The sequence below is a fragment of the Hyaena hyaena genome, unplaced genomic scaffold (assembly GCF_003009895.1).
Source record: "Hyaena hyaena isolate Hyena2069 unplaced genomic scaffold, ASM300989v1 scaffold_19, whole genome shotgun sequence".
NCBI lineage: Eukaryota > Metazoa > Chordata > Mammalia > Carnivora > Hyaenidae > Hyaena > Hyaena hyaena.
Genome location: NW_024080651.1, coordinates 2,886,200 through 2,907,205, shown reverse-complemented (window position 1 = coordinate 2,907,205; position 21,006 = coordinate 2,886,200). Strand labels below are relative to the sequence as shown.

The window sequence follows — 21,006 nt, the reverse complement described above, 5'->3', positions numbered from 1 at the left end:
AGGCAAAGAGGGAGAGAAAGAATCCCAAGCAGGCTCCGCACTGTCAGTACAGAGCCCAATGCGGAGCTTTAACTCATGAACTGAGATTGTGACCTGAGCCGAAGTTGGATGCCTAACTGACTGAGCCACCGAGGCACCCCAATTTTTTTTTAAATGTTTTCATTTCTGAAAGAGAGCACGAGTGGGGGAGGGGCCAAGAGAGAGTAGGACAGAGGATCTGAAGCAGGCTCTGTGACCTGAGCTGAAATCAGACACTCAACTGACTGAGCCCCTCGGGTGCCCCATTAATGTCATTGTTATGTATCATTTAATCAGGTACAAGGTCCTTACCTGGTTATATACTAGTAACATTTTGTTCCTTTGCTTCTTTTGACTCCGTGCTTGAAAACAAACTGCATGTTCTTAAGACTATTCTAAAATTTAAATATTTTATTAATTTTTCTGGCCCTTTCTGCAATTAGCTGGAAGGAAGGATGTTTTCTTCTAATCAGAATCTGTAATACTAGTTTTTAAACTAATCCAATTAAAGAGCACAAAGGCCAGTAATCTTATTTTGTTTCTAAGCAAAGCACACATATTTTAGATAACAGCTTTTAAATATTATGTCTGAAACACCACATTAAATGTAGCCATATTATATCACTCATTATTAAAATTATCTTAATAACCATCACACATTGATTTTTCCCTTTAATTATAGAAAAGAGGAAAATTTGAAATAATCGGAATTTGAGTATCTCTCATTTATCTTACACTGTACCAGATGCTTTGGTGAGATATAAAGAAATTTCCAAATACTTTGTCTTAGAAGAGCTTAAAGGTGGGATAAAATGTATTTTAAAAATTATCACAATAAACTATTTGTAAAAAAATAAATAAATAAAAAAAATTATCAAAAAAACTTTAAAAGGGATTTGTAAATAAATGCCAAAGAATGTCATAAAATTAATAAATGTTCTAGAAGTGACAAAAGTGAAAGTTAAAAAAAATTTGTTTAAGCTTTTAAAATTTATTTCAGTGATCTCTACACCCCACATAGGGCTTGAACTCCCAATCCCAAGATCAAGAATTTCATGCTCAGGGCTCCTGAGTTGCTGAGTCGGTTAAGCGTCTGACTTCGGCTCAGGTCATGATCTCACGGTTTGTGGGTTTGAGCCCTGTGTTGGACTCTGTGCTAATAGCTCAGAGCCTGGAGCCTGCTTCGGATTCTGTGTCTCCCTCTCTTCCCCTCCCCTGCTCACATTCTGTCTCTCTCTCTTTCAAAAATATATAAACATTAAAAAAATTATTAACAGCAACAACAAAAAGAGTTGCAAGCTCTTCCAAATGAGTCAGCCAGGAGCCCCAAAGAGTGAAGGTTTTAAATCTCATTTCCTTGAAAGAAGTATGCTAACATTTTATCAGAATTGATAATCGGAATTGATTTCAAACTATTTACTAAGTTTTTAAACCAGGACGATGTCAGTCTTATGTCTGCTGACCAGTTTTTCTAATAAAAAATCACCATCAGTCTTCTTGGAACATAGTATATGAGTAAAACATGTGTTGTCTTTTCTTTCTTCCAGGCATACTTCCGACAGGGTGTTGCCCTCCAGTACCTGGGACGCCATGCCGATGCCCTGGCAGCCTTTGCATCCGGCCTGGCTCAGGACCCCAAGAGTCTCCAGCTTCTGGTGGGCATGGTAGAGGCGGCCATGAAATCTCCCATGAGAGGTAAATACGATGAAAGTGTTTGGTCTGACACTAATTTAAAGTAGGACATTTCTAGCCTTTGAAGACTTTGGACCAAGACATTGAGAATTGGTAGGTTATCAGTTTGCCAAGATTTGATATTTTACACAAAGGAAGATCAAGAATCACTGTTACAATAGCTGATGTTAATGAGTCAGAACAGGATGCTGGTAAGGACGCTGGCCCAGAAGCTTATGGACTTGGATTCTATTTTAAAAATTTTTCGTAAACTAACTTTATGACTAGTGTGAATGAATTAACTTTTCTGGATTTCAGGGTTATCCAAAGAATACTTTTAAAAAATAGTTGTGAGATTCTGCACCTTTGAATCACAACACGTCTAGTGGTAAATTGATTTGCACAGTTGGACCAATATGCCATCTAGAAGAGTAGATATCGTATATTCTAGTATTTCAGAACAGGAAATATGTATCTAACACTAGGCTGTGTCTAACATTTTTCAGAGGAACATGAAAAAACTATGTTGAATTAAAAGGGAAAAAAAAGAACTAGTTTACATGGTTTTCTCCTGTTGTTACTTCTGTTTTGTACCAATTGGTATTCTGGAAAAACAGTGGATTGGAAATAGTACAAAGGTTGGATGAGTTCTTAGGCCCAAAACTGATTGATTTCACTTTGAGGAAGATTGATTTTTGCCGAATGAGCTCTTGGACAGATTGGGCTTAAAGGCTATACCAATAGTCATCTTTGCAGTGATGGAGACACTAAGGCAGATTGATGGCAAATAGTGGACAGTTAATAATATTCCGTAGTAGTTAGATTATATCAAGCAGAACTTATTTTGTCTCTGAAATGGTATGTTTCTGAATGAACCTAAAAAATTTGATGGCAGTGTCACTAGATACCTTATTTAGTTTAAAAAATATTTGTGGCATTATATAGTTTTAATATATTGGCCCGTACACTACTTGGCTCAAAATAAAAGCTAAGTAAAAGTTTGATGAACTAAATGGTACTTTGTCTCTGGGTACTTCATAGCTATAAAAAATGTTTTCCTGAAAGTTGAAGATTTCATGTTTTAGAAAAAGAGTGACAAGGAAATCTCTCCTCATATGATTTTATAACCCCTTACAAAGCTGAATCTTTGCTTGTAGGAACCTAATGGCTTCTCCCACTGGGGGACCTGCTGTTAATAAACTCTGACTTAGAACAGATGCGCTTTGGAGCTCCAGGGCTTGGGCGGGTGGGGGAAGTGGACAACAACAACAACAAAAATCAATCTGTCTCTCCTTGCCATTTTCTGGCATTTTCCCATTCTCTCCCTACACCCTTCTGCAAGTAATTTACATGGGAAAAATATATATATACACATATATATATTTTATTTAGTTCTTGAAGATACCACTTCTTTATTCTGAGGTGTTTCTGCTGCTGCCTTAGAATATTGGACTGAATGTGTTGAGATCAGCAGAATCATACTCACCATTTTGCCTTTGAAGCAATTTGTTTAGATAAATGTAAGAAAACCTTCCTGCACTGCGAGAAATAGCTCAGTGCTGCTGTCCCCCTTCGGGTTTTCTGTGCCAGTTCTTTCCTGTCCTATCCTGAATGACCTAAGGCTGACCCTGGAGAAAGCAGCATCTTACAGGTGCCTGGAGCACTTCAGTATTTTCTTCTCTTTCCTTAAGGCGATTTGATTTATCTCATTTATTTTTAGCCTTGCCTTTACCGCTGTACCTATTCCAGGTGGGCTTCTCTTATCAGCATTTTATAGAAGCTGTTCCTTGGCACGGTGTTGTTCTGTGTGCCATGTCACATCTTAATGACCTCTCTTTTTGACATATGGTTGCAATTCACAAAATCTGTCATCGTTTGCCACTCATTTCTAGCCACTGTTTATTTTAGCCTCTTTTTTTTTTTTTTTAATTTTTTTTTTTTATTTTAGCCTCTTGCAGCTTTCTGAGTTCCTGCCATTGTTGTGTGTCTGTGTAGTTTGGGTCACTTTACTTATAGGTTTGATCTGTTACATTGTTTTTTGTTTTTGTTTTTGTTTTAATAATTCTTAAACACAACAGAGAAAGCCCCCTAATCCAGGTACTTCTGTAAAGAATCAAAACCCTAGTGATGTGCACAGGATCCCTGTGGTTTGGCCTTTTGGGGAAGTTTCAAAGTTTCTTCTTTTTTTAATTTTATTTTTATTTTGAGAGAGAAAGAGAGCATGTGTAGGGGAGGGGCAGAGAGAGAGGGAGAGAGAGCATCTCAAGCAGGGGCTCAAACCCACGAACCGTGAGATCATGACCTGAGCTAAAACCAAGAGTTGAACCCTCAACTGATTGAACCACCCACGTGCCCCCAGGATTTCATTATTTTTAAAGTTAGGACCAGTCTGCATTGATATGCCCCTGTTCCCACATAATTACATTCTATCTATCCATATTGAAACTTACTTGTTTTTTTATAGTGTTGCTGATATTGCTAACTGAATTAATAAGTCTGTTTTACTTTATTTTTATGTTTTCACTCATGTTCACCAACCAAAAGATCAGTTAAACTACTTCTCCTGTGGATATACTTCTATCCTTATAATATAATATATTTCCTTAAATCGTTAATGAAAATGCAAAAGTAAGCATAAATATAAAATGATGCTCTTTTTGATGACTTCTCAAGTTATCCTTTCACTCTTTTCTGTTTCTCCTTTTTAGACAGTCAGAATCTCAGTGCATTATATCTTATAAATGTTTATGCAAATTTGAAAGGAACAGCATAGTACTATTGCCAACCAAATTCAGTAATACAATTATAAAGTGAGATTGAGTTTACCTTTATTTGTTCCTCTAAAGACGCCAGGACTGCTTCTTGCTGAGGGTTCTCTTGTGTATATTTTCTCTCCTCCCGTTAATTCGGTAATCTAGAGACTATTACATTTATGGGCTATCACCTGTAGTGGTGTTTCTACCAGCTCCAGAGGACCCAGGGAAGCTAATTTTATGGAGTGCTGGTGGAAAATGGCTGTTGAATGTATAAGCTTTTCTCTCAGGGTCAAGTTGGGGCTCACCTTTTATTTGCCTAATTGCCATCCCCCTCGGTGAGCTCTTTCCCTCTGATTTTCTTTTAGGTGGCAGTCACTTCACAGGAGGCCTGTGTTCTGAGATGTTATGTTAAAAAAAAGATTGGAACCTAATCCCAATGCTGCCGTTTGCTATTTCATTGACTGAGCAAGGTTGCTTCCTTTCTGTACACCTCGGTCCTTACCGAGGGAAATGACAATATCTGCCTCCTGATGTTGTTTTGAGAATCCAGCCCTAGAAAGTATAAACTGGTCCTTGCAGGCCACCTCCCCTGCTTCGGTGTGACACGCTCCTCACTGAGGAGTGCACGTAGTAAGCCTCCTCTTGGACTTACGACAGGCACAGTGTCGTGGGAGTGGAATGAACACTGTACTGTACACGTGATCCTCTTGCCGAGCACTCACTGGGAAATGTGGTCTCAGCCCTCAGTGCCAGGAAGAGCTGCATTTCTCCTGTGTGTGGGTATGTTTTTATTTAAAAGATCTGGGAATTTTAGGGGTACCTGGGTGGCTTAGTTGGTTCAGCATCTGACTTCAGCTCAGGTAATTCATGATCTCGCAGTTTGTGAGTTCAAGCCCCACATCGGGCTCTGTGCTGATAGCTCTTAGCCTTGAGCCTGCTTTGGATTCTGTGTCTCCCTCACTCTCTGCTCCTCGCTCACTCATTCTCTCTCTCTTTCTCTCTCTCTCTCTCTCTCTCAAAAATAAATATTAAAAAAATTTTTTAAATGGTCTGGGAATTTTTAAAGTGATCTTTTCCTTCTTCTTTGTCTTCCATGAAGCCTAGAGCCCAGTGTCCTGGCTATCTTGAGGAACTGGGCCAGGCCTTGTCTATATGCTGAGTTTTATTGCCTTTTCCTTGTATTCTACCCATTCTGACTTCTGTGTTTTCTACCTTTATTTCTGTGGAAGGCCTCTGAATCCTTTTGGAAGTGTTATACACACAAACCTGGGAAAATGTGACAAAGTGCTTAGACAAAGTGCTAAACATGTCAGTTTTCTTTTCTTTCCTTTTGTTTTTTTGAGGAGGGTTAAGTTTGACTTTTTGTATAAACTGAAAGTTTTCTAGTTGTGGTACAATATATGTAACATAAAATTGACCAATTTTAACCATTTTTAATGATACATTTCAGTGGCATTATGTCCGTTTAACAGTGTTAAGGGATCATCACCACCATCCATCTCCAGAACTTTTTCATCTTCCCGAGTTGATACTCTATCCCCATTAAATAATAACTTCCCACTCCCCGTCTTCCCCACTCGGGGCAACTACCATGCTGTTTTCAGTCATGCATTTAACTACTCTGGGTACCTCTTGGAAGTGGAATCATACAATAGCTCTCCTTTTATGACAAGCCCAGTGGCTTTTAGTTTCTTCTTTAAGGAAATACCCTAAGAAAATATGAAAATTAAAATGAAGTGCATGTTATGAACGTTACCTCTAATTTTTTTTTTTTGGGAATACTTTACCTTCATCATACTTTGCTTACTCTCTTACCTTTCAGTAGTTGCTGTTCTCTCTGGGTCAGTTTTGGAAATTCATTTCAGGATTGTTTCTCTCAGTCTTCCAGGTTTGCAGCTCAGTGCTGTATTTTAGTGGTATATCCAAGAGTAATTGGTAGTGGTATCACTAGGTGTTTAGGAAAATTGAAGCCTTTTTAATGTATGTATGGAAATGGTATAAGGGTAACTTGGAAGGCTCCAGAAGGTCTTCATAGTGCTGTAGACAAAGTCAAGTCTGTAAAAATGTTAATTACCTTGAAGGTAATCCACTGGAGATGGGGAGTACAGTATCATTCCTTTGGAATAAGGCATTGTGTCTGTTCAATGCATTTATTCCTCAAGGTCCATAATTTTTTTATTCTAACTATGTCTGAAATTTATCCCTTGTTCTCCATTTGTTTTGTCATTGAAAATTCAGGACTTTGCTTCTAACTGGTTTTTCTGGCTTTTATGTCTCCTAACCAGTCCATGCTTTCCTCCCAGAATGAACTTTCTAAAATGTAAGTCTGATAAGTCATTCTCTTATTTGTAAGTCTGTTTTCCCCATTGCTTACAGGATAGAGGCGAGCCTCCTTTGTAGAAGAGATCTTTTCTCTCTTTCATTCTCGTTTCCAAGATCTTGGAGACGAGAATGAAACAACCTGCAGTTCCTGAAAAACACTAGTTCTTATATTTTCAATTTCTTCTTTAAAATTCTTTTATATGTTTATTTTTGAGAAAGAGAGAGAGAGACAGAGAGACAGAGTGTGAGCGGGGGAGGGGCAGAGAGAGAGACACACACAGAATCCGAAGCAGGCTACAGACTGAGCTGTCAGCACAGAGCCCAACCCTGGGCTCCAACTCATGAGCCTCGAGGTCATGACCTGAGCCGAAGTCAGACACTTAACAGGATGAACCACCCAGGTACCCACTTATATCTTCAATTTCTAGTAAGAGGTCACTTCTGTGGAAAGAACTCTCAGACCTACATGAGTAGGGTTAGCCTTTTTGTCCTTTGAGAAAGGAGAATGCTAAGAATTCTACCAATGCTAAGAAGTCTGGCTTAAGAGTTGTATCATTATTTTACATATTAGTAAAAAAATGTTGATGTTTAAATGATGACACAATTCTTTCTTGTCATTTAACTTTTTATTTTATATAAACTGTTGGACTCCTTTAGACACAGAAGTGCCATACCACTGAGAGGAACTGTTGTGTTCAGAGACATTAAATCTCAAATCCAGAGATGGTGATATGTGGATAAATGTGCATCTCCTAGCCAAGTGTGATTGTTTATAAATGTTCTCTATGATGTTCCTGCAAGCTCTTCACATGTCAGGAAATGTGACTTTGTTCATCTTATATTCTTAAAGGCTATACATTTGGAAAGTAAATAACTGGTGTTCAGTGAATGTTGTTGCAGGCCTCTACATCCTTATGTAGTTGGTTTAACATTGGCTATTCCATATATCATGCATAGTTTCTAGAAGGAAAAACATGTTAAGACCTATAGGCTGCTAAATCTCTGTTTTACCTCGCCTGATAAAATCACAAAATTAGTCCCTTTACTAAGAGCCTTCATTTACTCTAGAATAGGAATTAGAATAATAGAATAGTAGAGTTGGAAAGAATCTGAGATGACTAATCTAGCTTGTACTTTTTATACATTAGGAAACCTTGTCCTACCATTTTTATTTATCAAAAGCATGCACACCTGATAATTAGAACTTCTGACTAATGAGTGTGGGCCATGGAAACATAATTACCACCCAAAGTAGAGACATTTGACATTAAAAATTTTAAATTGACATAAAGTGAAATGGACTTTTGTGTATATATCTGCACACATACATAGATGTACACACATGTATGCATATGTGTATAAATTTACGCACACGTGTACATAATATATATAGACATACACATATCTATCACACATAGAGATTTATGTAACCATCACCAGAATCACAATCCATACATTTGACAAAGTGAGACCAATGCTGTGTGGCTTTGAAATCCAGGTCTCTTTATTCTTAGCTAAGTATTTTCTCCATTATTCTACATTTGCTTCCTTCCTTATGATATTCTCTGGTCCATTCCAGCTGGCCTATTCATCCATCATTCTGTATCATTCCATATACCTATTTTCTTCCAGGACCTTTGCTAGGGACAAAACTTATGCTTAAAATACCCTCTACTCTCAGAAAAAAAAGAAGGACTTGTCTAAATCCTACCTACTCTTTCTTTATTTAATCAAGTTATGCTTCCATGAAGCTTTCTGATTACCCTTAATAGTCACTCCCTTTTCCAAACTCTTGTAACATATACTGTATATGAGCTTGCATTTAATTTATCTTTTAATGTATTTACTTTCTCCTTTCTTAATACTGCAAATGGAAATTTTATCTTTTACCTCTTGTACTTCCAACTTCATTTTTTTACTGAAAATTTGTAGAATTGAAGGTTTCTTTTTTTTTTTCTTTTTTTTGGGGGAGGCAGGGGTAAACTTCTAGGTATTTCCCTCAGTCCTCCAGCTGTGGCAATGTTCTGTCTTCTTTATACTGTTATGTAGTTTTAGCGGCTTGATTCAAAGGCTCCTCTTTTGAACTTGGCCATGGTTGCCATGTTTAAAAGAAAAATCACCAGCTGAAGCATGGTATCTTTGCTGGCTGTTAGTCACTTTGGGCTCTCTGTGTCTGAAGCCTCGTGCTGTGTTTTGGGAATTCTCTGTTATAATTCAGCCTACAGCCTTCCACTGTAAAAGCTGAAAATATCAGATCTTAATATTCCCATCCTCCGTCGCATCTAGGACCCACCTTTGAATCAGGAGCTAAAGGTTCAAAGAAGAAAGAATAGCACAGAATCTGTTCTGGTGGTGTTGGTTGGCAGTCATGACAAGTGTTTTCTAAGGGTGGCCTGGAGTAGTGGGGGGGAGGGGGGAACAGTCTTGGAGCCTGTGGTCTCCTGTGTTGAGTTGCAACAGTCACGTAGTTTTCCTTATGGAGCTTTGGCGGCATGATTTTGACTGTGGGTCTGGAGGCCTGATTTTTCGCCATTGGCAGTAGCTCCTCTGTGCATATCTTTTCTACTTACAACTGGCCAAATTTAGTTTCTTTTGTCAACAACTAAGAAGTTAGTTTAGGTATGGTATCATAGAGCCTGGACTTAGAGCCCTGCAATGGGTTCATATCTTGGCTCTGTCCCAAGCTGTCTGACCTTGAATGAATCACTTAAATGTTTAGATTCATCATTTCTAAAATGGGTATTTTCAAGGTCTTTTCATCTCTAAGTTCTATTATTTTTGCTTCTCTTAATTGACTGGTAGGACGCTAATGTGATCATCATTGGCTGCCAGACCCATCAGCGGATACCACCAAATTCTGCTCACATTTATTTCAGTGTGGTACTGTTCTTTTCTATTCCAGTAATTCTTGGGTTCCTGTGCCTGTATTTAACCCTATTGGTTAGCTAGTGTTTACTGGTACTGCGCACGCTTGCATCTTGACAGGTATAAAAATGTTCTTTGTTCTCTGTTTAGTGATCTGATTGAAGGGGAAAAATGCTTTAGGCACCAGTAGGTTTCGAGGTTTCTGTGGTAATGTTGATTCAGACGAGAGCTCCTTAGTGTAGAGTTGAAATTCAAAGTCATAAATTGTAACAATTACATTTTAATGCAGTAGTGTTGGCTGAGAGATTCAAGATTTAAAGAGACCAGCCTTTTAACAGTTTTTTTTACATGTGCACAGTGGAATAACTAATGTTAAATAGTTTTTGAGGAAAGCTAACAAATGCGTTCTAAGTGCCACATCATTGTAGGGTGATAGCCATTGGCTCTGCAATTGTCTTTTAAAAAAATGGGAGAAGGGGGAGAAGGCAAGCTTAGAGGTCATCCGCATTCAAACCTGGCTTCCGGTGGAAAGACTCCTTTTGTGGCTTTCTGACCCCTAGTCTGTGTCTTCTCCAGATACCACATGAAAATAAAATGCAATTAACATTAATTTTGTCTTCTGCCTTACTTTAGCAAATTCAGATGATTTTTTTATGGTTTCATTTGTCATCACAACAAAAACTGATAATACTTTAAATTTTTTTCTTTTACGTTTTATTTATTTGAAAGAGAGAGAGAGAGAGAGAGAACAAGTGGGGCAGTGGCAGAGAGAGAGGGCGACACAGGATCCGAAGCAGGCTCCAGGCTCTAAGAGCCTGACACAGGGCTCAAACTCACGAACTGTGAGATTATGACCTGAGCTGAAGTTGGATGCTCAAATGACTGAGCCACCCAGGCACCCTGATACTTTTCTGTTTGGTCATACTGGTCTTGGAAGCAGCACTGGACACTGGGTTGCAGTGAGGATGATGGGGATTTTATTAGGAGAGCTTCTTTTATTGCATCATCTGGATGGAGTTTTATTAATCAGCCATTCAGATTCCGATTGAACAAACATTTATGGAATACCAGATGTGTTAGGGACTATCACCTACATGGCAATGGTAAGTTTTCAATTTAGTGCCCACATTGTGCCAATTGCTGTGGAATTACTATAAACCTTTAAACACTCCTACAGCGGTCTTCAGATTTAGCTGGGGAAATGTCTTAAAAATTAACACACATGGAACAAGTCTAAAATAGTTAAGGGTCAAACTGTGCAATATTAACTATAAAAATGAAGCAGCAGTTTAGATACAAAGAGTACTGTGGGCTGTAGGGCCTGAGAATACCAGATGGTAAAGTCAGAACTTGAGAGATGTGCTTGTAAGATTTTTTAAAAAGTTTATTTATTTATAAAGAGCACATGTGACTAGGAGAGGGGCAGAGAGACAGGCAGACAGAGAATCCTGATGGGGGGCTCAGACACTCACAAACCATGAGATCATAATCTGAGCTGAAGGCAGACCCTTAACTGACTGAGCCACCCAGGTGCCCGTGTGCTTATAAGATTTTGAGAGGACAGCAGACCAGAGGAGGGAGAACTGTTCAGGGAGAGTGGCACATCATAATCAGAGAAGGACTGGAAGAGAAGGTGAGTGTGGTGTGCGCATGTGCAGTGGGGAGAAGGAAATCACCGGACTAAGGTTGGGGTCATGGAGTCCTATGGCTAAACGGCAGTGAGGGTGGTGCTAAAGGTTGAAGAGTTTGTACTCGAAATGGCCCATAAAAAAGTGTGATAAACATATGTTTTAAAGCCTATTACAAAAGATTGTTTCGTATAGCATCCTACATTCTCGTTTCCATTTTTTTTTCCAGACTCTCTCGAGCCCACTTATCAGCAGCTTCAGAAAATGAAACTGGACAAGAGCCCCTTTGTGGTCGTATCTGTGGTTGGGCAGGAACTCCTGACAGCTGGCCATCATGGGGCCTCTGTGGTTGTCTTAGAAGCTGCTCTCAAGATTGGCACCTGCAGCCTCAAACTGAGAGGTTCGGTTTTCTCTGCCCTGAGCAGTGCTTACTGGTCTCTTGGAAACACAGAGAAGAGTACTGGATACATGCAGCAGGACTTGGATGTAGCCAAGACCTTAGGTAGGGTATGTTTGTCTTTTGTTTCAGTACAGACAGGAAATAAAGAAAACTGATTAGCCTGACATGGACAGGGATACCACATGTGATGAAAAGTGAGCGTGTCTCTAGAATATTCTGTGTTTTAGAATGCTTAGGTCTTATAACAAGATACCAAGGCTCCCAAAAGCCCGAGATATGTGGATTAACATACTCATTGCCCTCTTCAGAGATTTGGGCTCACAGCTTTAATACCCCAAATGATAGTATTAATGGGTGAATCTTTCATCTTAATTTTGATTTTTGCCTACCTTAGATTGCATCAGCATTTTGCCAGAGGCAATGGTCCAGTGCAGGGGTTAAGAGTGTGGCCTATGGAACCAGACTGCTGAGTTTAGCATCCTGGCTCTGCCGCTTACTAGCCATATGACCTTCTGCAGGATGCCTCAGCTCTCTGTGCTACCATCTCCTCATTTGTAAAATAAGTGTGGCTTGTGAGTATGGTTGTTGTTACAGCGATTATTCAGTGACTTGCAGGAGTGCAGTAAGAGCAGAGACGCGGTAAGTCTGCCATCAGCATACTTGTAAAGAAGCAACACATCATGGTAGGTTTGTAGTTAAATGTCTGAATCAGCAAGCTGATGGTTGTTCAGAACCAGAGGTCATTAGCAGAAAATTGAGCTGACTCCTAGCAGCTGGTTTGTGTCCTCTCATTACCAGGACACCTATATCCCTGATTCTAGTTGTGTGTTATAACAAGTTATTGTCCAGAGATTCAAGTTCTAGGACCATAACTTACTAAATAGAGTCTTGGAGAAGAAGAAAGTACTTTTCTAAAAGAAGGGAAGTGAAATCTTACTTGTAAATCTGTGGCTCTTAAATTAATGTGGGCATTACAAATTATAACTAACACTGTAACTTAGAGAAATTTTATCTTTTTTTAAAATCCAACCCAGGTGACCAGACAGGAGAATGCCGAGCTCATGGGAATCTGGGCTCTGCATTCTTCTCCAAAGGAAATTATCGGGAGGCTCTCACTAACCACAGGCACCAGTTGGTGCTCGCCATGAAACTCAAGGATCGAGAGGTAGGAAGTTTACCTGCAGACCTTATACATTGTTTTGGAAACATGGAGTCTTTTTTGCTGTTCAAAATGTTTTAGGTACTCTAAAATGTTACTTTTAGAAGTAGGTGATCATTGCGTCTATCTTTCACCAACAATCAGATATTGAATGTCTACCACATACAGACCTTGAGGATATAGAAATGAATAAAATTTGGTCCCTGACCTCAGGATCTAACAGCTAGCATTGTTAGATGCATTGTTCTTATTCTATTCAACTATGAAAGGAAGAGACCTATGAAAATTAACAAAAAACTGTATCTTCATGATATATCCATTAAGTTAAAGAAACCTACATTTGCTTTCTTTGAGATGGAGTATTATTACTGCAAACTCTTCATGTTGTGTCTTTGGTGGATTTTTAACTCAGGTGGCAGAAGCATATTAAGTCTGATTGAGAGACATGAATTATAATGATAAGTAATACCGTCTGTCTTTATTAGAGAAATGGAATGTAATACTCTCAGGGAGTTGATATCCAGTAGATGCAGCATGATGAGAAAGTGCCTACAAGGTGGAAAGAGGGTGGGGTTTGGTGTAAAATAGACCCAGGCTGGCTCTGGCTCAAGGATCTTGGGGAAATTATTACTTAACTCCTCTTTGCCTCTATTTTCTTATATAGAAAATAATGATTATATTTATTCCATACACAGTTGTGATAGGATTATAAATAAATACATATGTAAAGTGCCTAACATGGTACTTGGAATTCCATAAATGGGCTTCTACTATAATATTATTAACAAGAAGAGGGTAATAGCAGAGGCAGTAACAAATTTATGAATCAATCTATGTGTTGAGAAATACATTTAATTATACTTAGTTATCTTAGAATTTCACTGTGGAACATTATAGAGATTAATTATACTATTAAATGATCCAGCATCTTCAAGTCTTTAGAACATGGTCAGTCACTAGGAAAACACTGGGGAAGAAAAAAGCCTTTGTTTCAGTGGTGTGCTGGAGTCTCCCCATGGGAACGGAAGAGACTTCTATAGTTTCTCTCATCCATGGATATCAGAAAAAGGCCTTTGAAAGCTGTCAAAACATAGCAGTGAAGGGACATGGACTTCAGGTGATTTTATTCTCAAGATAATACTAAATATTTTTTCTCTTTGCCTATTTACTCTTAGTTTATAAACAGTTCTTAAAAGCCAGAAATCTGACTTCTTGATGTTAAGGGAATGAAAAGAGGGATCAGACTTTTAGATGCAGATATACTGATGGCTTTAAGTGAGAGCCAGGTTTAAGGACTAAACCAGCGTAGTTGTCTAAATAGGGCCATTTAGTGAAGGCTCAGATGGCTATAAATATGTCAAGAGCTGCATTTATACTCTATTTTCCTGACCTTTGGGATGCATATATATTAGCCCAATTACTGAATAGGGTTGAAAGACTTATAATTAGGGCGTAGGATTATCATAGGTATTAAAAAAGAGAAGTGAAAATTTTCTGCCTTCCCTCTTCTTTCTTAATAGTGTAATTTTATATAGCTTGTGTTATCTGGGTTTTATAAACCTTTGCTGTACAATAATTTATTAAGAAATCATTAAATTATAAGGATGGAAGGGACCTTGAGATAATACTGGAACCAGTTCCCTCCCCAAATCTCCCATCTTCAAGTTTCTGCCTGCCACAGACACCCTATCTCCCTGTCTTTTGGCCTCTACTTCACCACCACCACAGTAGTTCACAAACCTGCCTATTGGGAACCCCTCCTTATGTATAAGTAAGACTGATTTTACCCCTCTGGGACCAGACAGTGAATGTTCAGCTACCATAATTAATGGCCTGTGGCCTCTCCTTTTCCAAGTTGAAAATCCCATTAATTTTCTCTTCAAAGTTTCTCATTATCAAAACTGGAATAATTTTTACAACCTCCCTCCTGGCTCTTTCATTTTCACTGTTGCCCATTCTGGTTGCCGGTTAGCCACAGGTCGGCCACAGCAGAAGCCTGTTTGGGGACGTCCTGTCTAGCCTGGGCCCATGCTCTGTGTTGCCAAAGCATATTTATCTGATTTCTAGACTGACCTGTAGAATTCCTCTTTTCTCTCACTGTGTCTCTTCTGTTGTGTTTGCCTCTGGAATCATAGGGTACCACCATTCATTTTCTTGAGAATTTAATGCTATTTTCTTACCTTCTCCCTTAATTTTTAAGGTTGCATTTGACTGCTGCTGCTTGTCTGCCTGCATTAAACTGGAAATCTTTATTCCCACCTCCCTGAAACCGGCCAATAGTTTTAAAGACTGGAGTTATATTGGTCTAGAATTTAAAGGAACATTCAAAGGAATTATTGCAGTAATGTGTATTTCATTCAGTTTCAAAGTTTTAGTTGCCCAGTCTTCTGTGATAGAATTCAGTGAAGTGTGGTGTCTGCCCGCAAAGTCCCAAACATGAGCACCGTGCGGAGGGCACTGGTCTAGGCCCTGGGCATGAGGCCTCCTCTGGAAGGGCTGGTGTTCTCTCTGAGACAGAACTCAAATAAAACAAAAGCATTAAGACACTGCTTGAGCAATAAATAATGAACATTCTCTTCAGTCACTGCCAAGATTCTCAAATTCTGGAGGAGACAGAGACTCCCAGGTGTAGACCAGGGTGACCTTTGTGAAACAGGTGGAACTCAGGTTGGCCCCTGAGTGAGACCCAGAAATTGGTGTGCGGGGCTCTAAAACCTGGTCAGCGTATCAGTCATGTGATCCCTCATATCAGTCACGATGGACAAAATACTTCATACCATTAGCAAAGATCTGATACCATTTTCTACCATTCTATTTGTTTTAGTCACAGACTCTTAGGTTTTTTTTTTAAGGGTAAGACTCATTAGTTTGATCCAGTTATGTAAAAAGTTGATGAAAATAACAAGCCATAAGCCTACCGTTCTTTCAGTATTTGGGGTATAATCTTTTAGCAAATATGCACATATAATTGTTTACTCAAACAAAAATTGAAATCCTATTGTGATACTTTTATAAATTGTTTTTGTTGTTAATATTTTCCACTTAATTTTTTACCTTTCTGCATTTTATTTATTTTTAATTTTAAAAAATGTTCATTTCATTATTTTTGAGAGAGAGTGTGAGCAGGGAATGGTCAGTCAGAGAAGGAGACAGAGGATCCAAAGCAGATTCTGAGCTGCCAGTGCAGAGCCCGATGTGGGACTTGAACTTACGAACCATGAGATGGGATGCCAAAGTCAGACACGTCACTGACTGAACCACCCAAGTCCCCCCATTTCTGCATTTTATGAAATGTTCTACAGAAGTATTATGGCTTTATCACAAATTATTTCGTCTCTACTCTTGCTGTTATATTTTTAGTTTGTTTCAAAATTTTTGATGTTATTAAATCTAGAAAAACATCTTTGTAGATTAATCTTTGAACATATCTCTCATCATTTCCTTTGGCTAAATTATTAAAAGTGGGCTTGTTTGGAAAAAACGTATTAAGCTTCTGATACTTACTGCTAAATAGCTCTCAGAAAGGCTGTATCTGTTTTCAGTCCTACCAGCAATGTATCAGAGGTTGTTTCCCTGCATTGGCCAACATTTGGCATTACTAAATAATAAATAACATAAACTAAAATGTCAGCTTGATAAGTCAAACAAAAAAGTGATATATTGCTATTTTACTTTGCATTTCTTTGATTGCTATTGGGGCTGACTGTTTTTAAAAATTTCTTTTATAAAAAGCTTGAATATTTATCCTTTTTTTTCTGTTGTAATGTTTGGTTATTTTATTTTTTTGTGGGTTTTTTTGATGTTGGTTATTTAATATTGATCTGATACTAGGCTTTGCAGTATCAGCCCAGTGAGCTGTTGGACAATTTGTGTTCCAAAGTACAGTTTTATTTATTGTTGCTTTATTGCACATTTTACATCTGCTGTAAGTTTCATAACGTTATTCTTTTAGAAAATTCTAGAATATTCTTGTCTCCCGTCAATACCCCCAAATAAACTTTGAAATCACTTTGTTGAATTTTGGAGACTCTTCCATTGGTATTTTTGTTGGAATCGTATTAAATTTACAAATTAATTATAGATAAACTGATGTTCTTTCGATAGTCGGTCTTCTGTTCAGGAATGTGGTTTGCTCTTGCATTTACCCTTTTATGGCCCTCAGCAATCTGTGCTTTTAGGGTGAGTTTTTCCATATTTATTTTTATTTGAATATAGTTGATACACAATTTACATTAATTTCAAGTGTACAACATAGTAGTTTTACAAGTTTATATATTATGCTCTGCTTACCACAAGTGTAGCTACCATCTGTCACTGCACAACACTATTACACAACACTGTTACAGTATCATTATATTCCGATATATATATCGGACTATATTCCGTATGCTGTGACTTTTATTCCTGTGATTTACTTATTCCATAACCAGAAGCCTGTATCTCCCACTCCTTTGACCCATTTTTCCCATCTATCCCTTCCCCTCTGGCAACAATCAGTTTGTTCTTTGTATTTTTAGTTCTGATTCTGCTTTTTGTTTGTTTACTCATTTGTTTTTTTAGACTCCGCAGATAAGTGAAATCATATGGTACTTGTCTTTCTCAGTCTGACTTATTTCACTTAGCATAATACCCTCTAAGTCCATTCATGTGGCAAATGGCATGATCTCATCTTTTTTTTTTTTTTATGGCTACATAAAAACAAAGCTGAAGATATCACAATTCTAGATTTTAATATACTACCAAGCTATAGTAATCAAAATGGTGGATGAGCACTGGGTGTTATATGGAAACCAACTTGACAATAAACTATTTGTTTAAAAAAAAACAACAACCAAAATGGTAAGGTACTGGCACAAAGCTAGACACATAGATCAATGGAACAGAGTATAGAACCCAGAAATAACCCCACATTTATATGGTCAGTTAAAGAATGACAAAGGAGGCAAGAATATGAAAAGGGGAAAAGACAGTCTCTTCAGTGAATGATGTTGGGAAAACTGTACATGTGGAATGAAATTAGAGCACTTCTGGGACACTTGGCAGGCTCAGTCGCTTAAACGTCTGACTCTATTTCCGCTCAGGTCATGATCTCTTGGTTTGTGAATTCAAGCCCCACGTTGCACTGTAAGTGCAGAGCCTGCTTGGGGTTCTCTCTCCCTTTCTCTCTGTCTCTTCCACATCTCTCTCCCTTTCAAAATATATAAATAAACTTAAAAAGAATTTAGACCACTTCTAACACCATATACAAAAATAAACTCAAAATGGATTTAAGACCTAAATGAGTCCTAGAAGAGAACACAGGTAATAATTTCTCTGACGTTGGCTACAACATTTTCCTAAATACGTCTCTTAAGGCAAGGGAAACAAAAGAAAATAAAACAAAAACCCACAAACTATTGGGACTACATCAAAAAAGAAAAAAAAAAGCTTTTGCACAGCAAAGGAAACCATCAACAAAAACCTACTGAATGGGAAAAAATATTTGCAAATGATAGAGCCCGTAAGGGATTAAGATCTAAAATATGTAAAGAACTTACACAATTCAGTCCAGTTTTTTCCCTAGATATTTAATGTATCTCATTGGAAAGAGGATATTTTTTCCATCGTGTGTGGGATTTTAAAACTAGGTACTGATGGGGGCACATGGCTGGCTCAGTTATTGATTCATGCAACTCTTGATCTTGGGGTTGTGAGTTTGAACCCCACATTGGGTGTGGAGATTGCTTAAAAATAAAATCTTAAGGAAATGCAGCACAACAAAACAAAACAAACTAGGTACTGATGATATGCCGGAAAGGTGCTTGTTTTACATGTTTTGTGTGTTTTGGCCACATGAAAATTCTCTCATAGCTAATAATGTTTTGTTGATTCTTGTGAATTTTCTTGTAATGGAAATTTTTTGCAAATAATGATAGTTTTGTGCATCTTTCCTTATGTTATATCCCTACTTTTTTTCCTCTTAATTATTGTGCTCGTTGGAACTCTGAGAACTCTCCCCAAAAGAATCACTCTTCTCTTGAGTACAAAAATCTAGAGACTGTATTATTTTTCTTTAATTTTTAGAGAGAGAGAATCTTAAGCAGGCTCCACGTTCAGCATAGAGCCCAATGCAGGACTCGGTCCCATGTCCCTGGGATCATAACCTGAGCCAAAATCAAGAGATGGATGCTCAACCGACTAAGCCACTCACGTGCCCCATCAGAGAATGTAACTTTTATGATTATCCCACTCTCACATTGTATCTATGACCTCAAAATGTACCTTGGTTTCCCTTCTGCATTATTTTGATATTGAAATAAAATATAGGACACTGACTTTTGAAGCAAAAACTAACCACTGTGAATGCTGTGGCTATGAGGACACCAAGCTATACCTTTCTGCTTTTTATATCTTTGGCTCTAGTATATTTGTATATTTTCCCAAACAGCAAGATAATAGCCTGAAACCATTCTGACCACTTACCTTAAAAAGCAATAGCTTTTTCTTTTATACAATTACTCCCGGAAACTTAATAGGGGAGGTGATACCTTCTCCACAGGAATTTTTCATTCTAACTAACCTTCTATCTGCTCCAATGGTTTGAAAATTAATTTCAGGTGCCCATAGAGACCTTCCTATGAGCTAATATTAATTGTCAGAAGAGTGCATAAATTATACTATATTAGAGATGTTGTTCTCTATTTAGGAATCTGATATGCAAATATGCTGATGATTCTGAAGCTTTTTTCATCAGTCTGATTTCTCTCCTGGGTGTCATATTTCTTTATCCAACTGCCTCTTGGACACCCACCTTCAGTTCCTAACTTAGCCCTCAGTCTGTGCCTATTTCTGCATTCTCTGATTGTCCTTGTGTTACCCAAGCCACCTAACTCTCACGTTTGGCTTTGTTCCTGATTCTCTTCTGTCTGGCAGCCTCTTTTCTGGGCCCTCCCTTCCGCCATACTATCTTTTGCCTGGACTGTGGCAGAACTTCCCACTCTTTCTAACACGTATTCTCCTACAAGTAAAGAAGAGAGGGTGTCAACTGCTTGGACCTATGAGCATAGGCTGAAGTTGCTCCGCTAAGTAGGTAATTTCTTTCAAGTGTAGTGCAGTGGCTGAGAATGTGAGCTTTAGTATTAGACAAACTTGAACTTTGACTCTGCCACTTATTACCATGTGATCCTGAAAATTATATAATTCTTCTAGGCATGGTGGACATGTGAGTTACTTCTAATTTTTGGCTTTTATGAAGAAGCTGCTGTAAGCATTCTTATATATCTTTTGGGAAACATCAGCAGTGTTTCCTCATACATATGTTTAGACTTATTAATTTTTACCAGCTTTCCAAAGTGGTTACACCAAGTTATATCATCAGCAATATAAAGGATGTGAAGCCTTAATAGCTGATAAATAAAAAGTAAAAAGGGACACCTGGGTGGCTCAGTTCATGAAACATCCAACTCTTAATTTAGGCTCAGGCCATGATCCCTGGGTTGTGGGATCAAGCCCCATGGTGCATGGAGCCTGCTTGCAATACACTGTTTCCCTCTCTCTGTGCCCCTCCTCCCTCTCAAAATAAAATAAATAAAACCTAAAAAAAAGTGAAAAAAACAAGGTATATGGAAACACAAATATCTGAGTAGATAACTGTGTGTGTAGTTAGATGGAGGAAGTGATTCTAGTAGAACTACTTTGTTTATTGTTTTGAGAATCAAATAAGTTCATGTAAAGTGTTTTCTTAGCACAGTGCCTAAGACACAATAAGAATTCAAAACGGTGCTACTGTTATTATTGACATTATCTTTGGCCCCACCATTTAAATGAATCACATGCAGTTGCACATGCCTGTGTTGTATCAGAGTTTAATTCAATGTAAAATTGTTTTCCTGCCGATAGTCAAGTAAACTCAACACTCCTGGAAAAAGTGCTGTTTATATTTGCTGGGTAGCTTTGCGTACTTCTTGTCACACGGGAAAATGTAAATACTGTAATTTGTGAAATCTATTTTAACTTTGCCCTGATTCTAGTTTCTTCTCAATTTTATCCATCACCTATAGAAATCTTTGAGGTATCCCTCAAAAATTTAGTTCTGATCACAAATTTTCCCGATTAAAAACCTTTGACAGCTTTCTCTTGCTTTTAGGATAAAGCCCAAAGGCCTTTATAACCTTTTCAGCTACTCTGTATGTCACATGCCTTAGCATC

At 38.1% G+C, this 21,006-nt stretch overlaps 1 protein-coding gene across 1 annotated transcript in view; it reads left to right on the top strand.

The window, feature by feature from the left end:
- TTC28 (tetratricopeptide repeat domain 28) overlaps positions 1 to 21,006 on the top strand; it is a 607,700-nt gene that overhangs the window by 296,519 nt on the left and 290,175 nt on the right. The window contains exons 3-5 of the mRNA XM_039225918.1: positions 1,566 to 1,713; positions 11,490 to 11,762; positions 12,695 to 12,825. Of these exons, the coding sequence (XP_039081849.1) occupies positions 1,566 to 1,713; positions 11,490 to 11,762; positions 12,695 to 12,825 (552 nt within the window). The remainder of the gene's footprint in view (positions 1 to 1,565; positions 1,714 to 11,489; positions 11,763 to 12,694; positions 12,826 to 21,006) is intronic.